We start from the raw sequence: 16,844 nt of genomic DNA on the forward strand, positions 1-16,844 counted from the left end.
TATATGCAAGTATGTATGTGTGTATGCATGTATGCCTGCATGCAGGTATGTATGTAAGTATGCATGCATGTGTGTATGTATGTGTGTATGTATGTGTGTATGTGTGTATGCTTGTATGTAGCCATACATACATGTGTTGTGTATGTATGAATGCATGCATGTATGTTTGTGTGTGTGTGTGTGTGTGTGTATTATGTATGTATACACACATGTATGTGTGTGCATGTAGGCTTTGTCACTAACTCAGTTTTTAACCAAACTAGATGATGTTTACATTTTTAGATTGGTCACATCCTAAGCTAATTTTCATCTACAAAATTTGAAAATTGCTTTGGTAGAGAAAAGTTTCAGTAAAATATGTGACATCAAAAATGGAAGAGTAACGCCTGAAATCGATTTTGAGTCCAACTATATTTTTTTTTTTAAATATATTTTTTATTTTAGCTTATATGATAGATCTTGGTGAGAGGAATTTATCCATGTTACTTATATGCAAAAATATTCAGTAAAAAAAGAAGGATTGAGGTAAAAACCGGTGAAAGGAAAAGGTGATTAACGCCTGAAATCAACTTGGACTCCAAATATTATTCTTATTTCAAAAGCAAACTATATTTAAATTTAACTTATTTGATAGATCTCCACTAGAGGAATCTGATGATACCAATTATAGGAAAAAAAAAAAAAATTAATAAAAAAGCTACTGGGGCTAATGTGCCAAAAACAGTGGTGACGCCTAAAATCAAATTCAAAACCTAAAAATTTTTTTAATTATTTCATGTGATAGAATTCATTAAGACGAGTGTCATGGTGCTAATCTTTTCAAAAAATATCATTCACACACAGTAGTGTGTGGAATGACATTCTTAAGGTCAACATTTACTCACTCAAGACTATTTCTAGGCTTTGTCACTAACTCAGTTTTTTACATTTTTAGATTGGCTACATCGTAAGTGACATTTCAAGCTAAAAATTTTGAAAATTGGTTCAGTAGCAAAAAAGAGTTTGAGCCAAATATGTGAGGTCACATAACACCCGAAATCGACTTTGAGTCCTTTGTTTTTTGTTTTTTTAATAAATCTACACTTTATTTTAGCTTATATGATAGATCTCGACGACAGGAATCTATCCATGTTAGTTATATGCGAAAATATTCAGTAGAAAAAAAGTATGTATATATATATACATACATACATACATACATACATACATACATACATACATACATTCATATGTACATATACATGCATACATACATACACACACACGCATGCATGCACACACACACACACACACACACATACATACATGCATATTGCAGAAAAATGTTACTGAAGTTTAAAGTTTAATCGTTTTCACCTAATCAGAAAACAGGATTTTGAAACTGGCATTTTCTGCATGATAGTTATCTTTCACAAAATGAAAGCAAAACCATTATACAAGGAGGAATTTTTATTAAACAAATGAAAGCAAAGCATTACAACGGCCAAAATTGTAAGAACTTTTGAAGTTTTGATAAGTTTTTTGTTTGCTTTAGACTTTAATTCAATATTAGGAGTAGCAGAATTTAGATTATTATTTCTTAGGGTAAATTGACAAGGTCTTTTGCTTTCGGATAGTATGTTTGGATCTTCAGAGTAGCAAGATTCAGGTTTTTTTATTTTCAGGCAAGTTGACAAGAGCAGTAGCTGAATTGCTGGCTTTATTTTGCATCATTTACAACTAACAAACTAACTTTGCCCTAACAAAGGCAGGTAGCTCTTCCTGCCTTACAGTGGATGCATTGACTATTCCAAAAATAAGCCTATGGACTTAAGTAATTTTGCTTAAATAATTTTTTCTTTGAAAATAATAAAACTTACTGGAGCTATACATGAAAAGAGTAGGCTTAAAATTAGATGGGCTTATCTTTGGAAAAACTCAGCAATATTTTTATAATTTTTGTTTTAATAAAATGTAGTAAATTTTTAAAATATTATTCACAGCTGCAATATTTTAGGAGTTTTAATTTCAAGTACTTTTTAGTTTCATTTAGAGGTGATGATTTGGCAAATTCTACTGTAGAACTTTTGTTCTGTACTTTTCCAGTTGTAATAACTTAAGAATATTAACATGCATGTGTCCACATTTTTCATTGTAATATATGTATCCATGTCTACAACTTGTATCTCATGAATTGTAGAGTTAAAAAAAAAGCAATCTTTAGGAAAACAACAACAATAACATAAAGGAACAGAACAGTTAATTAATAAATGAGTTATATTTCTTCAAAGTCCATTTATTTATGATTTTTAAATGAAACGAAGTACAATTACAAAACAGATAAACAGAAAGAAAATATAGTATGTATAAGAGATTAACAGTTTGAAAACTAATTATTCCTAATTTTTAAAACAAACTTTTTTCTTTTGTCTTTCTCCATTATTTCAGTACCCAGGATGCCAAAAGTTGATGTCATAGAAAAACCAACTTTAGTTGAAATTAAAATTTTTCAAAAGAATCAAGATTGTAATTCTTTGAAAAATGACCTGGATTGGGAAATAACTAAAAGCAAAACTTCAGAAAATTGCGTGATAGAAAAAGCAGGTTTAAAAATACATTTTAATTACAATTTAACGATATGGAGACAAGTGGATGTATGGAGAAGTAAAAAAGAGTTAATTACCATCCATCTTCGAGGTACTTTTCTTATTTTATATTATTCTGATTCAATAATGTAATAGCTAAAGACGTTGTCTGTACATTCATTATTTCATTTTTTAATGTTTGATTTACCCTGCTAGCATAGGTTAGATGATGACATATTACTAAGACATTGTCTTATAGCTAGATGCTTATCCTGTCACTAACCCTTACCTGTTTTTAAAGTAAGGGATTTTCCTACATATCTTTAAAAGCCCTGGACTACAGAGCAGCTTGTCAACTGTGAACTGTCAACATAATCATATCATAGCCTTTGCTGGAGCAACACACTCACACACACACAGACATACATACACACACACACACATACATACATATATGAATGTGTATATATATATATGCATATATTTATATATATATATATATATATATATATATATATATATATATATATATATATATATATATATATGTATGTATGTGTGTGTGCGCATATATGTATGTGTGTGCATATATGTATGTGTGTGTGTGTTGAGTTCAGCATAAAACTGTTAAACTAAAGGAAAACTCAAAACTTCTAGTAGAGTACACACGTTTATTTAACTTTTAAAAGGAAAATATGGACACTAACTATATATATATATAAATATATATATATATAGATAGATATCATCATCATCATCATCATCATCGTTTAACATCTGCTTTCCATGCTGGCATGGGTTGGATGGTTTGACTGAGGACTGGTGGGCCAGAGGCTGCACCAGGCTCAATCTGATCTGGCAAAGTTTTTACACTTGGATGCCCTTCCTAATGCCAACCATCATCATCATTATTTAATGTCCACTTTCCATGCTGGTATGGGTTAGACAGTTTGACTGGGACTGGTAGTCTGGAGAGCTGCACCAGGTTCCAGTCTGACTTGGCTTGGTTTCTATGGCTGGCTGCCCTTCATAATGCCAAGAGTGTAATGGGTGCATTTTATGTGTCACTAGCTCAAGTACCATTTACATGACAGTGACAATGGCCATGACTACAATTTCACTTGGCTTGACTAGTCTTCTCAAGCACAGCACATCACCAAAGTCAGGCTCAATTGTCATTGTCTCCATGAGACCCAACATTCGAAGATCATACTTCTCTACCTCATCCCTCACCTCTGTGAGGTCCAACATTCAAAGATCATGCTACCAACAATGGCCATGAATTATGATTTTACAGGTGCCCTTTACATGACACCAGCAACAGCCACAACTGCAATTTCACTTGGCTTGACAAGTTTTCTGAAGCACAGCATATTGCACAGCATATTGCCAAAGGTGTTGGTTCTAGTCATTGCCTCTGTGAGGTTTAATATTCGAATATCATGCTTCACCACCTCATCCCATGTCTTCCTGGATCTACCTCTTCAACAGGTTCCCTCCAGTTAGAGATCAGCACTTCTTTACACAGCTGTCCTCATCCATATACATCACATGACCATACCAGTGCATTCATCACTCTTACACAACACATCTGACAACTATTATGCTCAGTTTTTTTCTCAAGACATTTACACTATCACTCATGCAACTGACATTGGACATCCAGCAAAGCATACTACCTTCATTTCTTTCAAGCCTTTGCACATCCTTGGTGGTCACAACCTATGTTTCACTACCATGTAGCACAGCTGTTCACTCTGCGAGAGAGACCCTTTGTTGCCAACAGAGGTAGAAGCTCTCTGAACTTTGCCCAGACTATTCTTATTCTAACAGCTATGCTCTCTGAGCATCCACCTCCACTACTAACTTGTTCACCTAGATAATAGAAGCCATCAACCACTGGTATTTAATAGAGTCTATTTTCTTTAAATTTTTGATGGTTGTTGTACCTGTGCATCTGTCACACACAAAGACTATTTTCTCTGTTAATCTTCCTCTGATATTGCTGCACTTTTTATGTGTCCAAATACATCTTATGGAGTTTATACCTATGCCTTTACTACATATTGAGCAGGGCCATGTACCTGAAGGTATTTGTAACTTACTCACTTTACTACTTACTAAGACTTTGATTTTTGCTAAATTAACTCTAAAGCCCTTTGATTCTAGACCTTGCTTCCACACCTGAAATTTCTTCTTTTGTTCTAGTAGTGAACCGACAATAAGAACAAAGTCATCAGCATAGAGGAGCTTTCAACTTAAATTCTTCTAGTATAGCCTGGCGGACTACAATTAACAAGAGGGAACTGAGGACTGTCCTTGGTGAACCCCTGCCTGTACTCTGAATTCATCACTCTACTCTTTGCCAAACCTTTACCTTACTGACAGCATCCCTGTACATGGCTTGTACAGCTCTCACCAACAATTCATTTATCCTTAGTTTCTGCATTGACCATCAGATAAGGAACTCAATCGAACGCTTTTGTCATGTCAACAAAAGCCAAGTACAGAGGTTTCTTTATGACTAGGTACTTCGACTGCAGCTACCTTTCCAGGAATATTGCACCAGTGGTGCTTCTCCCTGGGACAAACTCTCATCTAGACTAACTCCATCTAAACTAACTCTCTTCCTAATTAGTTGGGCTATGACCCTCTCCATAACTTTCATCACCTGATCCAAATCCGTTTTCTCTGCTAGCATGGGCTGGACAAAGATATTACTGACGTATTATTTTTCCAGTCACTAATCTTTTATCTGTTTTTCAAGTAACATCTATCTTATTCTACACATCTGCAAATGGGAAAACCCTGCAGACTCTCTGGAAGTGATGGCACAATCACTATCTGTAGCTGAGTGATTTTCAAAGAAGTGCAAGTGTTAATGATACACAAATACACATGTGTGCATGCACACACACACGCACTGAGATTATCTATCTATCTATCTATCTATCTATTTATCTATCTATTTACCTATCTATCTATCTATACGTCGTCGTCGTTTAACGTCCGCTTTCCATGCTAGCATGGGTTGGACGATTTGACTGAGGACTGGTGAAACCAGATGGCTACACCAGTCTCCAATCTGATTTGGCAGAGTTTCTACAGCTGGATGCCCTTCCTAACGCCAACCACTCAGAGAGTGTAGTGGGTGCTTTTACGTGTCACCTGCACGAAAGCCAGTCAGGCGGTACTGGCAACGGCCACGCTCAAAATGGTGCATTTCATGTGCCACCCGCACAAGAGCCAGTCCAGGGGCATTGGCAATGATCTCGCTCGAAAATCCCACAAAATCCAGCCAGGCGGCACTGGCAACGGTCACGCTCAAATGGTGCATCTCATGTGTCACCCACACAAGAGCCAGTCCAGGGGTACAGGCAACGATCTCGCTCGAAAAAATTTCATGTGTCGCCCGCACATGAGCCAGTCCAGGGGCACCGGCAACAATCTTGCTCTAAAATCCTACGACGGCCCCCGCACAAGAGCCAGTTCAGGGGCACTGGCAACGATCTAGAGAGAGAGAGAGAGAGAGAGAGAGAGAGAGAGAGAGAGAGAGAGAGAGAGAGAGAGAGAGAGAGAGAGAGAGAGAGAGAGAGAGAGAGAGAGAGAGAGAGAGAGAGAGAGAGAGAGAGAGAGAGAGAGAGAGAGAGAGAGAGAGAGAGAGAGAGAGAGAGAGAGAGAGAGAGAGAGAGAGAGAGACAGAGAGGATTTTTTTGTATTGAAGTATGATAAACTGAAACAAGTTCTTTTTAAATTTCATAGTAGGAAACCAGGATTGCCAGGTATGCAATTCTTCCATGTGTTAAAAAGTATCTCTTTGCAACAATGTGAACTTTCATTCAATCAAGATATCCTTAGCCTGACAAGTAGCCTGTGGTATGCACCTCACTTGAACATTTACCACTTCCAAGGTTCCACTCGCTATGAAACATACATCACTCGGATCTTATCAACTCCATTCTTTAACCCACCCTTATATATATATATATATATATATATATATATATATATATAGACACTATGAGAATATTAAAACCCCTTATAGGTATAGTTACATCCAAGATACCCTGGTTTAATATGTTATATTTTGAAGAGATGTTTCTTCAATAAATATATTTTAAAATATCAAATATTATTATTAAGTTTGAAAAGGGAGAAATTCAATACATATAAATTAATTTATTCATTAATCAACATCCCCTACAATTGTTTCACTTTACACCTAACTTAAATTACAAAATGTATATAGACATATATGTTTTCATTTTGACCAGGCTGTGTGTCATGTTTTTGAGCAAAACACTTTATTTCATGTTACTCCAGTTCACTCAACTGTAGAAATGAGTTACTATGTCATTGGTGCCAAGCTGTGTCAGCCTTTGTTCTCCCTTGGATAACATTGGTGGTGTGGAGAGGAGAGATTGGTATGCATGGACAGCTGCTAGTCTTTCATAAATAACCTTGCCCAGACTTATGCCTCAAAGGGGAAATTTCTAGGTGCAATCTCATGTTCATTCATGACTGAAGGAGGTTCTTTACCTTTTTATGGGTACATTCACTATACAACCACACAAATACTCACACATACAGACTCACACACTTATACATTTATATGTATGTACTAGGGTTATTTGTTTATACATACAGATAGATGAATAGATAGATAGTGAGAAAGACACAGAGAGAGTGAGAAATATATATAGACATCGTCTGCTTGCATATTATATGTACAGAGTATTAACACTTTCCTTTAACATATTGCAGAACCTAATGCAGTGAGCGATTTATCTCATATAGTTAACCAAAGTGATATACATATCTACTGGCAGAAACCAAAAGATTCAAAAGTAAATTCGTATCAAATCATTGTTACTATTGAGAATCCATATATGCATAATTGCACAAATACAACCACAAACATGACTTATTACATAATAAACGACTTTTTACCAGGTAACTATTTTAGTGACCTTTTCAGTTCTCATTTCCCTTTGTTTGGACATTTCTGAAATCCCTATTAATAATTTCTTTAATAACTAACTTAGCCTGTTTCTTTTTTATAATCTTTCTTTTCGTTTTCTTTAGCAGAAATGATAGCTCACTTACAGTATTTAATTTGAATTCAAATACTGTTGGGGCTATGTTTGGTGGGTCAGTCAACAGTCTGAAGGGTGGTGGGGGGATACATTGAAATAATTATCAGGCATGTATTTGAGTTAATTGACTATACTTTTCACTCATCTTACCTCTAGATTTATCACTTTTTTTTATGTAAGAAATCGTTTATATAGCATCAACTGCTATTTTATTTCCCCTACTCTTATTGCATCAATAACTACGAATGTTTCAGCTTCAGTGTTGTTTCTTCTATATAGTAAAAGAATCTAATTGCTTTGTATGAAATTTAACCATTTTCACACCAACCTTCCAATGAGCACCTCAGGTTCATTGATAGAAAACTAAATTTTTGGGAAGCTCATATTTAGATTAAGACCTTTTATCATAATTTTATACAACAATCTTTTATTTTTATAAACACTAGCTTGATATAGAATTAAATGTAGTTATTTTACAAAGTCCTTTGAAACTTTATGCTATTTTCAAAATTAATATAAATACATAGACAGTGTGTTTCATTATAAATATGGTGACAAAAGGATTAGAACATTTATGGAATCATTTTGAACATTTATGGAATCATTTAGATGCCCTGACAATGGTTGAGAGGAGACAATATTTTATTGGCATGATCTTTGAGTATAAAGAAATTTGTTGTAGTTATCTTGATATCCATTATGTGTATCTAAATCAAATATGGGGAACTGCTTACCCTCACTGAAATTTGAAATCACTGACTAAGAAAGTCTTTAAAACCCATGTGAAAAACTGTCTAACTTTAAGACCAAAACAATAATTTATTGTAAGTTACAGTAACATTGAAGATTCACTAGTTTTCTCAGCACAAATGGAACTTACAAGTTTTATATACTTAAAATTCATGCTTGCAACTAAAAATGTCAAGACTAGAGGAATTCTGGATGATTTTGGTCTTTTTAGTAATTTGTTATAGACTGCTTTAATATTGTATAGTAAGTACTGGCATAGTATATTTTATGTTACTTAATATGATATCAGTCACTTGAATTAAATGGTTATTGCTTATCCATTATTGCTTAACTAGATAAAACTAAAGATGTACCATATGTGACCACATTATCTAATGTGTATTTCCTTTTTTAAAATAACAGGGTGAGGTTTAAGGAATATTTGACAGCTAATTGTAGAGGCTCTCTTGATTAGCTTGATGATGTTGTTCATGTGTTTGCTGTTGAAAAACAAGTCATAATTATTCTTATCCTCATTAAAAGCAGCTACAGCAGCATTATCTTCAATTTCTAATTCATTTTTCACAGATGCAATTGCTCATTTCAATTTAATTAAAATATAATCAAACTAATCTGTCTGTTTCAAATTCAATATAAAAGCTTTTAATCTGACACTGTGCAATCACGCTTCAAGTTTGACAATTATACAATAGTTTATGGACAAAAAATGGTATTCTTGACAACATACTCCAGAAGCTGATTTCGTCAGACATAGTTTGGAGTTCAAATTCATTTCATGTCTGTTTTGCCTTTCTGTACTTTAAGTTTAATAAAGCATGTAACAGCAGTCTATATCTTAAGAAAGAAAACAGTAAAACATCACATAATGTCTAAACTATTGTCCCAACCTACTTATTAGTTTAACAGTAGATTCATCATTCATGAAATTGCTGCAGCTGCTCCACTCACTCAAATTGTTAACCATGAACATCAACCTCAAAGTGTCTACTTCTAACATTGTAAGTTAAAATAACTGTAGTAAACCAATATGCAAGGAGCTGTATTCCAGAAGCCATATTTTAATATGTCAGAGTATTTTAATATATCAGAGTAACATTGCACACCCTTAACTAAATTTTGCAATATCTAGACATCTAATCATTATTTATGAATTTATTGTTAATAATTTCAATGTAAAATAATATTGGACATTATAAACTTTGATTTGCAACAGAAAGAGAAACAGGTCCACTGACATGATTCAAGTCATGACTCCATCACTTACTCAAATTACAAATAGCACCTACTAGTCTCTCTCTCTTAAATGATGTACTTAAATCAATTTCTTTTTTAATTGCACTACTTTAGCTTACAATATAATTTAGACGTTAGTATAGCAGAAGAGGTTAAATTCCATATATAAGTATTATACACTAATGTCCACCTTGGAATCGTACTTCAGGTTAATTGAAATTACATGGATTTACTGTTTTTGCTGATTTTTTTTGTATGCATTCTATTTGTATGTCAAACATAATCCTACTCTCTAACATTATCCTACTTTATATCCTACTAACAAAGTAATTCAAATTATATTCTATTAAAATAACAAATGTTCTTCAAACTTCAAGGTCTTCTGAAGTTTTGTTTTCAAATTCATAATGTATTTATTGAACACTCTTTAACCACACTTTTTTTCAAGATCCTTGCCTTCTCTAAATCTTCCATCAATCTTTGATCTCTGAAACCTATACTAAAAGTGTAACAATTCCCATTCTCAAATATTAACAATTTTCCTCTAACATTATCAAATATAATTATGTGAAATAATCACTTGTAAGTGTACCACAATAGGCAGCATTATTGTAATGGCTCCAATTTCAAATAAATATTCCTATTTACTAATCCTGTATTAACCCATCTTTTTTACTGCTACTCATATATTTTTTAAAGACAGTATGGTAAGATTTGAAGATGATTTGGCAGAAGCCGGTTAAGTGACCATGTAGAGGCTCTGAACATGCAAGGAACACAGTTTGTTATTGCAACAAATATAGGCACTGAAATAGCTGCTACATCAATAGTCCATCATGACATAAAAATCAATGGAACAAAGGTGTTAAAGCAGATGAGACTTGCATATGATGGCAGACTATTGCTGGAACTTGGCTCATGAGTTGACTGAGGTTCAAGTCTCAAGAAAAATCATCCAAAAGCAAATTCATGAGAAATTATGCATAAATGATGATACGATTTGTCTGTAGAAATATTAAGATTTTTATTAGTTTTTAAGTAGGGTTTTAAGAAAACGTTCTGGTTTTGAAGAAAAACCAATTTCTATGTATGTTTGTATGATATGCCTAGTAAGCTGTTTTATTGAAATAATGAAATTCTATAGATCCAGTATCTTAAAATCTTAACATGGTAATAAATGGATGTCATTTTCAGATTCTATGATCAAAAATCCCCTGTTTGACAACAGAGAAAATACTTTCTCTTGCTGACCTGTGTAATTTTTCAATTGATTCAAGTTGACTCAAGCTACCACTAGCATATTCACACTAGTAAGTCAACATTCCCACGGTCCACAAATACAAGCACAGTAAATAATAGCACTCTCAAAGATTTGAAGTGCTGTTAATGTAGATTTTTCACTGTCTAGGAAGTATTGTTTTTTAAAATGTTAAATAAGAATTAATGATATTAATGATTATAAATAATATTTTATTAGCAACTAAATACAAATTGAGCTGCTGAGCTGAAATCAAAATCGTGTAAGTGGACATGAACAAGCTAATGTGTGTGTGTGTGTGTGTGTGTGTCTGTGTGTGTGTGTGTGTGTCTGTGTGTCTGTCTGTCTGTGTTAAATGATATATGTTTTATATAAATAATATATACATCAAACTATGTTTAACTAAATAGCCACATCTGGGTATTGTATTTGTAGATGTGGATATTTAGTTGAACAATACAATACTCAGATGTGGCTATTTAGTTGAACACAGAATAAACAAAATATAGCAAGTTTCATTGAAAATATATTAAATCAAATTGAAGTCCATAAAATATTTAAAAGAATGCTTGGACTGAAGTTTTGATATGGATTAAATGATTATATGTTGATAAAGTATTTTGAATTCTTAAATTCTTTGCAGTATTCTATGTTTATCATACTACAAAATCATTTTTCCTCTAAGGTACCCAGTACACAGTTGATGTATATGCTATTAATTATATTGGAACCAGTCCAAAAAGTAACATACATGTTACAACTCCATCTAAAGGTAAGTCTATTTTAATCATTTGTATTTTAATATGTATTTCATGCATTTGATATCATCAAATTATTTTAGACTATGTTCTACAGAGCTACAAATGCTAAATTATTGGTCAAATGTCATAATTTACATACCTGTAGGTGAGGCACTTTATCCTAAATATTCTCTACTGATACTATCACAAATTTAATACAACATTCTTTTCTATAAGTGTGTGTGTGTGTGAAATTTATAGAAAAACAAAAGACGAAAGCAGGTGTATGAACAACAGACAAGTATTTTAGTTTGACGCTCAGGAAAAATGAATAAGTCTTTTATGTTTCAAGCTTATGCTCTCCAGATGGATGAGAATTAAAAATAGCAGAGTAGTCAGTCATACACAAAAAGGAGTTGGGAGGAAGTTGTCCCTGAAATGTTAAGCAGAAGTTGCTAACACTTGGATCATCTTAATGGATACTGCTGTCTGATTATTATATCTTGTCCCAAGAAACATCTGAGTATACTTTTCAATTTCTTACAGATGGGAGAGACAGTAGTAGTAGTGTCTTTTTCTCTTTCTTTATCTCACTACCCCTTTTTCTTTTTTTTTCAGTTCCTGGTGCTGTAAACATCATCATAAATACTATAACAGCTTTTAATGTCAGTATTTCCTTAAGTCGCCCACAGATTTTTAAGGGAGACATCCTCGGGTATATTGTTGAGATTTACAAAGATAAAAAGATACCAAAGAATAAAAATCCACTGAATACATATAACATAAGATGTTATAACTGTTCACAGGTAAAGACCCATGCATTTCAGTCTTACATATTTCTGTATTTCATAAACAATAAGCTTCGGAAGTGGCAGGGCTGGTTTAAACTGCTGATCATTAGTTCAAATTTTGTTCCGTATTTTATTACCTGACAAAACATGATACTGTACCTTATGGCTGTTGTTTAATCCCTGTGACAGCTCTGATGAAACAGACCTATGATTAACAGTGTTTTATCTGTAATAAACACATCTTTTTTATTTCTCCAAAACATTTTTGCTTATAGGACAGCATTGCATTAACAAGTGTTGGGCCTCACAGAGACAATGACCAAGACCTTTGGCATTATGTCATGCTTGAGAAAAAGACCAAAGTTGCAGCTGTGGCAGATACCAGTGTCACACGAATTGGTACCCACGCAGATGGCATGTAAATGCACCCTGGTGCCACGCAAATGGCACCCATGCTGCTTGCACATAAAAGCACCCATTACACTCTCAGAGTGGTTGGCATTAGGAAGGGCATCCAGCTGTAGAAAACCATGCCAAATTAGACTTGAGTCTGGTGTAGCCTTCCAGCGTGCCAGCCCAGTCAAACCGTCCGACCCATGCCAGCATGGACATTAAATGATGATGGTGATGATGATGATGATATATATCTATATATGTATGTATGTATGTATGTATGTATGTATGTATGTATGTATGTATGCATGTATGTATAGAGTGTTTGAAGTAGTGTACATATATTGTATGTTGAGAAAAAGAGGGTAGTCAGAACTTTGGATAATTCTTTATAAATGCTTTTGTTTGTTAACCAAACTCTTCAAAACAAAACTTAAAACCAAAACGGTTAATTTAATACGGTTTTAATTTTTGTCTTGAAGAGTACGGTTAACAAAAGTATTTATAAAGAATTATCCAAAATTCTGACTGCCTCCTTTTTCTCAATATATATGTGTATGTGTGTGTGTGTGTGTGTGTGTGTGTGTGTGTGTGTGTGTGTGTGTGTGTATACTCTTTACTCTTTTACTTGTTTCAGTCATTTGACTGTGGCCATGCTGGAGCACCTCCTTTAGTCGAGCAAATCGACCCCAGGACTTATTCTTTGTAAGCCTAGTACTTATTCTATCAGTCTTGTTTGCTGAACCGCTAAGTTACAGGGACGTAAACACACCAGCATTGGTTGTCAAACGATGTTGGGGGGACAAACACAGACACACAAACATATACACATACACATATATACATATATATATATATATATATATATATATACGACGGGCTTCTTTCAGTTTCAGTCTACCAAATTCACTCACAAGGCTTTGGTCGGTCCAAAGCTATAGTAGAAAACACTTGCCCAAGGTGCCACGCAGTGGGACTGAACCCAGAACTGTGTGGTTTGTAAGCAAGCTACTTATCACACAGCCACTCCTATGCCTATGATATGAATGTAAATAAAAAATTATGGAATAATGAGATAGAAATATGTATTTAAACCGTTAAGATGACATATTGTATTTCAGATGTGAGAATAAGAAAAAAATTAACTGTAGTATATCATTTACTTGAAAATTCTAAAGTCTAAATAACTTAAATCTAAAATATGTAAAATACATTATATATAATATACAAAACTGAAGCTAAATTATAATAATTTAATCTATTTTCATTAATTTATTTATTTTATAAACATCTTAGTTTAATCTTATTCTAAATATGTAATATATCCTTTATAATCTCATGCTAATTTATACACATTCTACTACTACAAATCATAACTACAACGATTAGTAACATAAAATAGGGTTTATATAAATACATAAATTAGCTAAACCTATTATATAAGTAATTTAACTTACGTCTGCATTTAATTTTTTGTTCATCTAGAGAATTAATCAATTTTTTATTATCAGTTAATAAAAAATTATAAACGCTAAGTTCTACGTATTACATTTAGAATTTTAGTTTAACAGCAATTCTTCGATAAGGTAAGTTACGATTTTATTTTAAGAAATATTATTAAATGTTTTTCGATTATTTATTTATTTATTTAGTTATTGTTAAAACAAGTATTTTTTATATATTTATTTGATATTTATTATAAGTTACAATACATACATTGATTTTTATATTATTATTATCATTATTTATATTTTATTTTAGACCTGACGAGTGACTATATTTTTGAATAGATTTAATTGCAGATCAATTTGATTATTAATCGAATTATTAATTGAATTGGTTTTATTAGTTATTTATTTGAAAATATAACCACGAAACATGCATAGTCATTTTTATACCATTTACTAGTTATTCTTTTATGTACTTTATTGATTTTTAGAACAAGTTTTTTACGATATATTTATTTTCTAGAGGGTATGAATTACATTCATCATTATTGAATTGTTTAATAGTGGTTTTTCTCTAAATTACATAGAACGAGTGTAAAAGTATGTATTCTTGTTTTTCTCATTAATAGGCAAATGCTTACAGACCTAGCAGCTGTCCTTGTTCCCAACGATGTAATAATATGCAAGTGAAAACTCTCCACAGCTTGGGAGAACACTTTTCTTTGGATGATTCACTGACTCCATTTACACATTACTTAATATCAGCCCGAGCTTATACATCTGCTGGTTGTGGTAATAGAAGTCAGATAAGCTTCGCAACAAAAGAAAGTGGTAAGTAGACAGAAGAGATTATGTGGTTAAGACAGTGAGATATGACTGAGTGGTTAACAAAGTAAAGGCCTTGCAGAATGGTTCAGCAGTTTGCATTACAGACATATATAATTCTTAGTTGGATCTCACTACTTGACAGTTTGGGCTTGTATTCCCTACCATAGCCCTCATGTTTACCAAAACCTTGCAAGTGGAATTTGTTACACAGAAACTGTTGGAAGCTGGTCATCCACACACACACACACACACACACACACACACACACACACACACACAACACATATTTTAGAAGGTTTGGAGGTGATGTACAGATATTATATATTAGAAAAAATAAGGTATGGTATGGTCATGTGATGCACATGGACAAGGACAGCTGTGTAAAGAAGTGATGATCTCTAACTGTGGAGTGAACCTGTGGTAGAGGTAGATCCAGGGAGACATGGGATGAGGTGGTGAAGCATGATCTTCAAACTTTGAGCCTCACAGAGGCAATGATTGGTGACGTGCCAGTGGCACGTAAATGCACCTCAGTGTCATGCAAATGGCACCCGTGCTGGTGGCACGTAGAAGCACTAGTTACACTCTCAGAGTCATTGGTATTATGAAGGGCATCCAGCTGTAGAAAACCATGCCAAATCCTACCGGAGTCTAGTGCAGCCTTCCAGTGTGCTAGCCCAGTCAAACCATCCAACCCATGCCAGCATGGACAACACACATTAAATGATAATGATGATGATGATGAGGATGATACATACATACATATATATATATATATATATATATATATATATATATATATATATGCATATAAATATATACATGCATATATATACATATGTATATATGTGTGCATGTGTGTTTGTGTGTGTGTACATATATATGCATGTATACGAGTAGCCTGTGGTGTGTGTGTGTGTGTGTGTGTGTGTGTGTGTGTGTGTGTGTGTGTGTGTGTGCATGTGTGTGTATGTGTGTTTGTATTTATATTGCAAGATTTCTGATGTGAAATTGTGTTGAAACACATGTTGTTATACTTGGGGAAAGTCATATTTTTGTCCACTAACCATACACTCTACATAATTGGTTTCCACTTCAGCTTTATTACTATACTTATTTTATTTTAGTGTCGTGTGTCTAAAATCTTTTGTCACACATCCTGTGACCTCTTCAGTGACTCTCCATCCCATGTGTCTCTTCTTGTTCTGTTTAGTCCACTCTGTTTTTCTGTAGTGTATTTACTTATCTGTGCATGAGTTTGTATCTATATCTGTGAATGTGTATGCGTGCATGTGTGCGCATGTTTATGTGTTTAGTATATGTGTTTTGTGTGTGTGCATATGGGTTTGCTTACTACACATGGGTACAAACAGTGTAGTAAGCCAACCCATACATATGCACACAAATCATACATACTAAACACATAGACATGCACACACCACACACACTCCACAAACACAACACAAGACAAAATGGACTAAACAAAACAAGAGGAGATGCATGGGATGGAGGGTCACTGAAGAGATCACAATATATGTGATAAGATTTTAGACAAAGGACACTAAAACAAAATAAGAGTAGTAATAAGGCTGAAGTGAAGACCAGTTATATAGTGCATATGGTTAATTGGGTAAAATACGACCATTCCCAAATATAGCAATATATATCAATACTATTATCATCATCATTATCGTCATCATTTAACGTCCATTGACCATGCTGGCATGGGTTGGATGATTTGAC

General features: G+C 33.6%; 1 protein-coding gene across 5 annotated transcripts in view; it reads left to right on the forward strand.

Moving 5' to 3' along the window:
* The window catches only part of LOC106874541 (tyrosine-protein phosphatase 10D), a 76,611-nt gene that overhangs the window by 9,366 nt on the left and 50,401 nt on the right, over positions 1 to 16,844 (forward strand). For 3 of the 5 annotated variants that reach the window (XM_089358536.1, XM_089358539.1, XM_052971110.2), the window contains exons 4-8: positions 2,428 to 2,676; positions 7,329 to 7,517; positions 11,587 to 11,673; positions 12,260 to 12,447; positions 14,903 to 15,104. In XM_089358536.1, coding sequence (XP_089214662.1) covers positions 2,428 to 2,676; positions 7,329 to 7,517; positions 11,587 to 11,673; positions 12,260 to 12,447; positions 14,903 to 15,104 — 915 coding nt within the window. The remainder of the gene's footprint in view (positions 1 to 2,427; positions 2,677 to 7,328; positions 7,518 to 11,586; positions 11,674 to 12,259; positions 12,448 to 14,902; positions 15,105 to 16,844) is intronic. The other 2 variants (XM_089358540.1, XM_089358538.1) reach the window with 1 other exon arrangement.

This window comes from Octopus bimaculoides, chromosome 10 (assembly GCF_046866305.1).
Source record: "Octopus bimaculoides isolate indiv1 chromosome 10, ASM4686630v1, whole genome shotgun sequence".
Classification (NCBI taxonomy): Eukaryota; Metazoa; Mollusca; class Cephalopoda; order Octopoda; family Octopodidae; genus Octopus; species Octopus bimaculoides.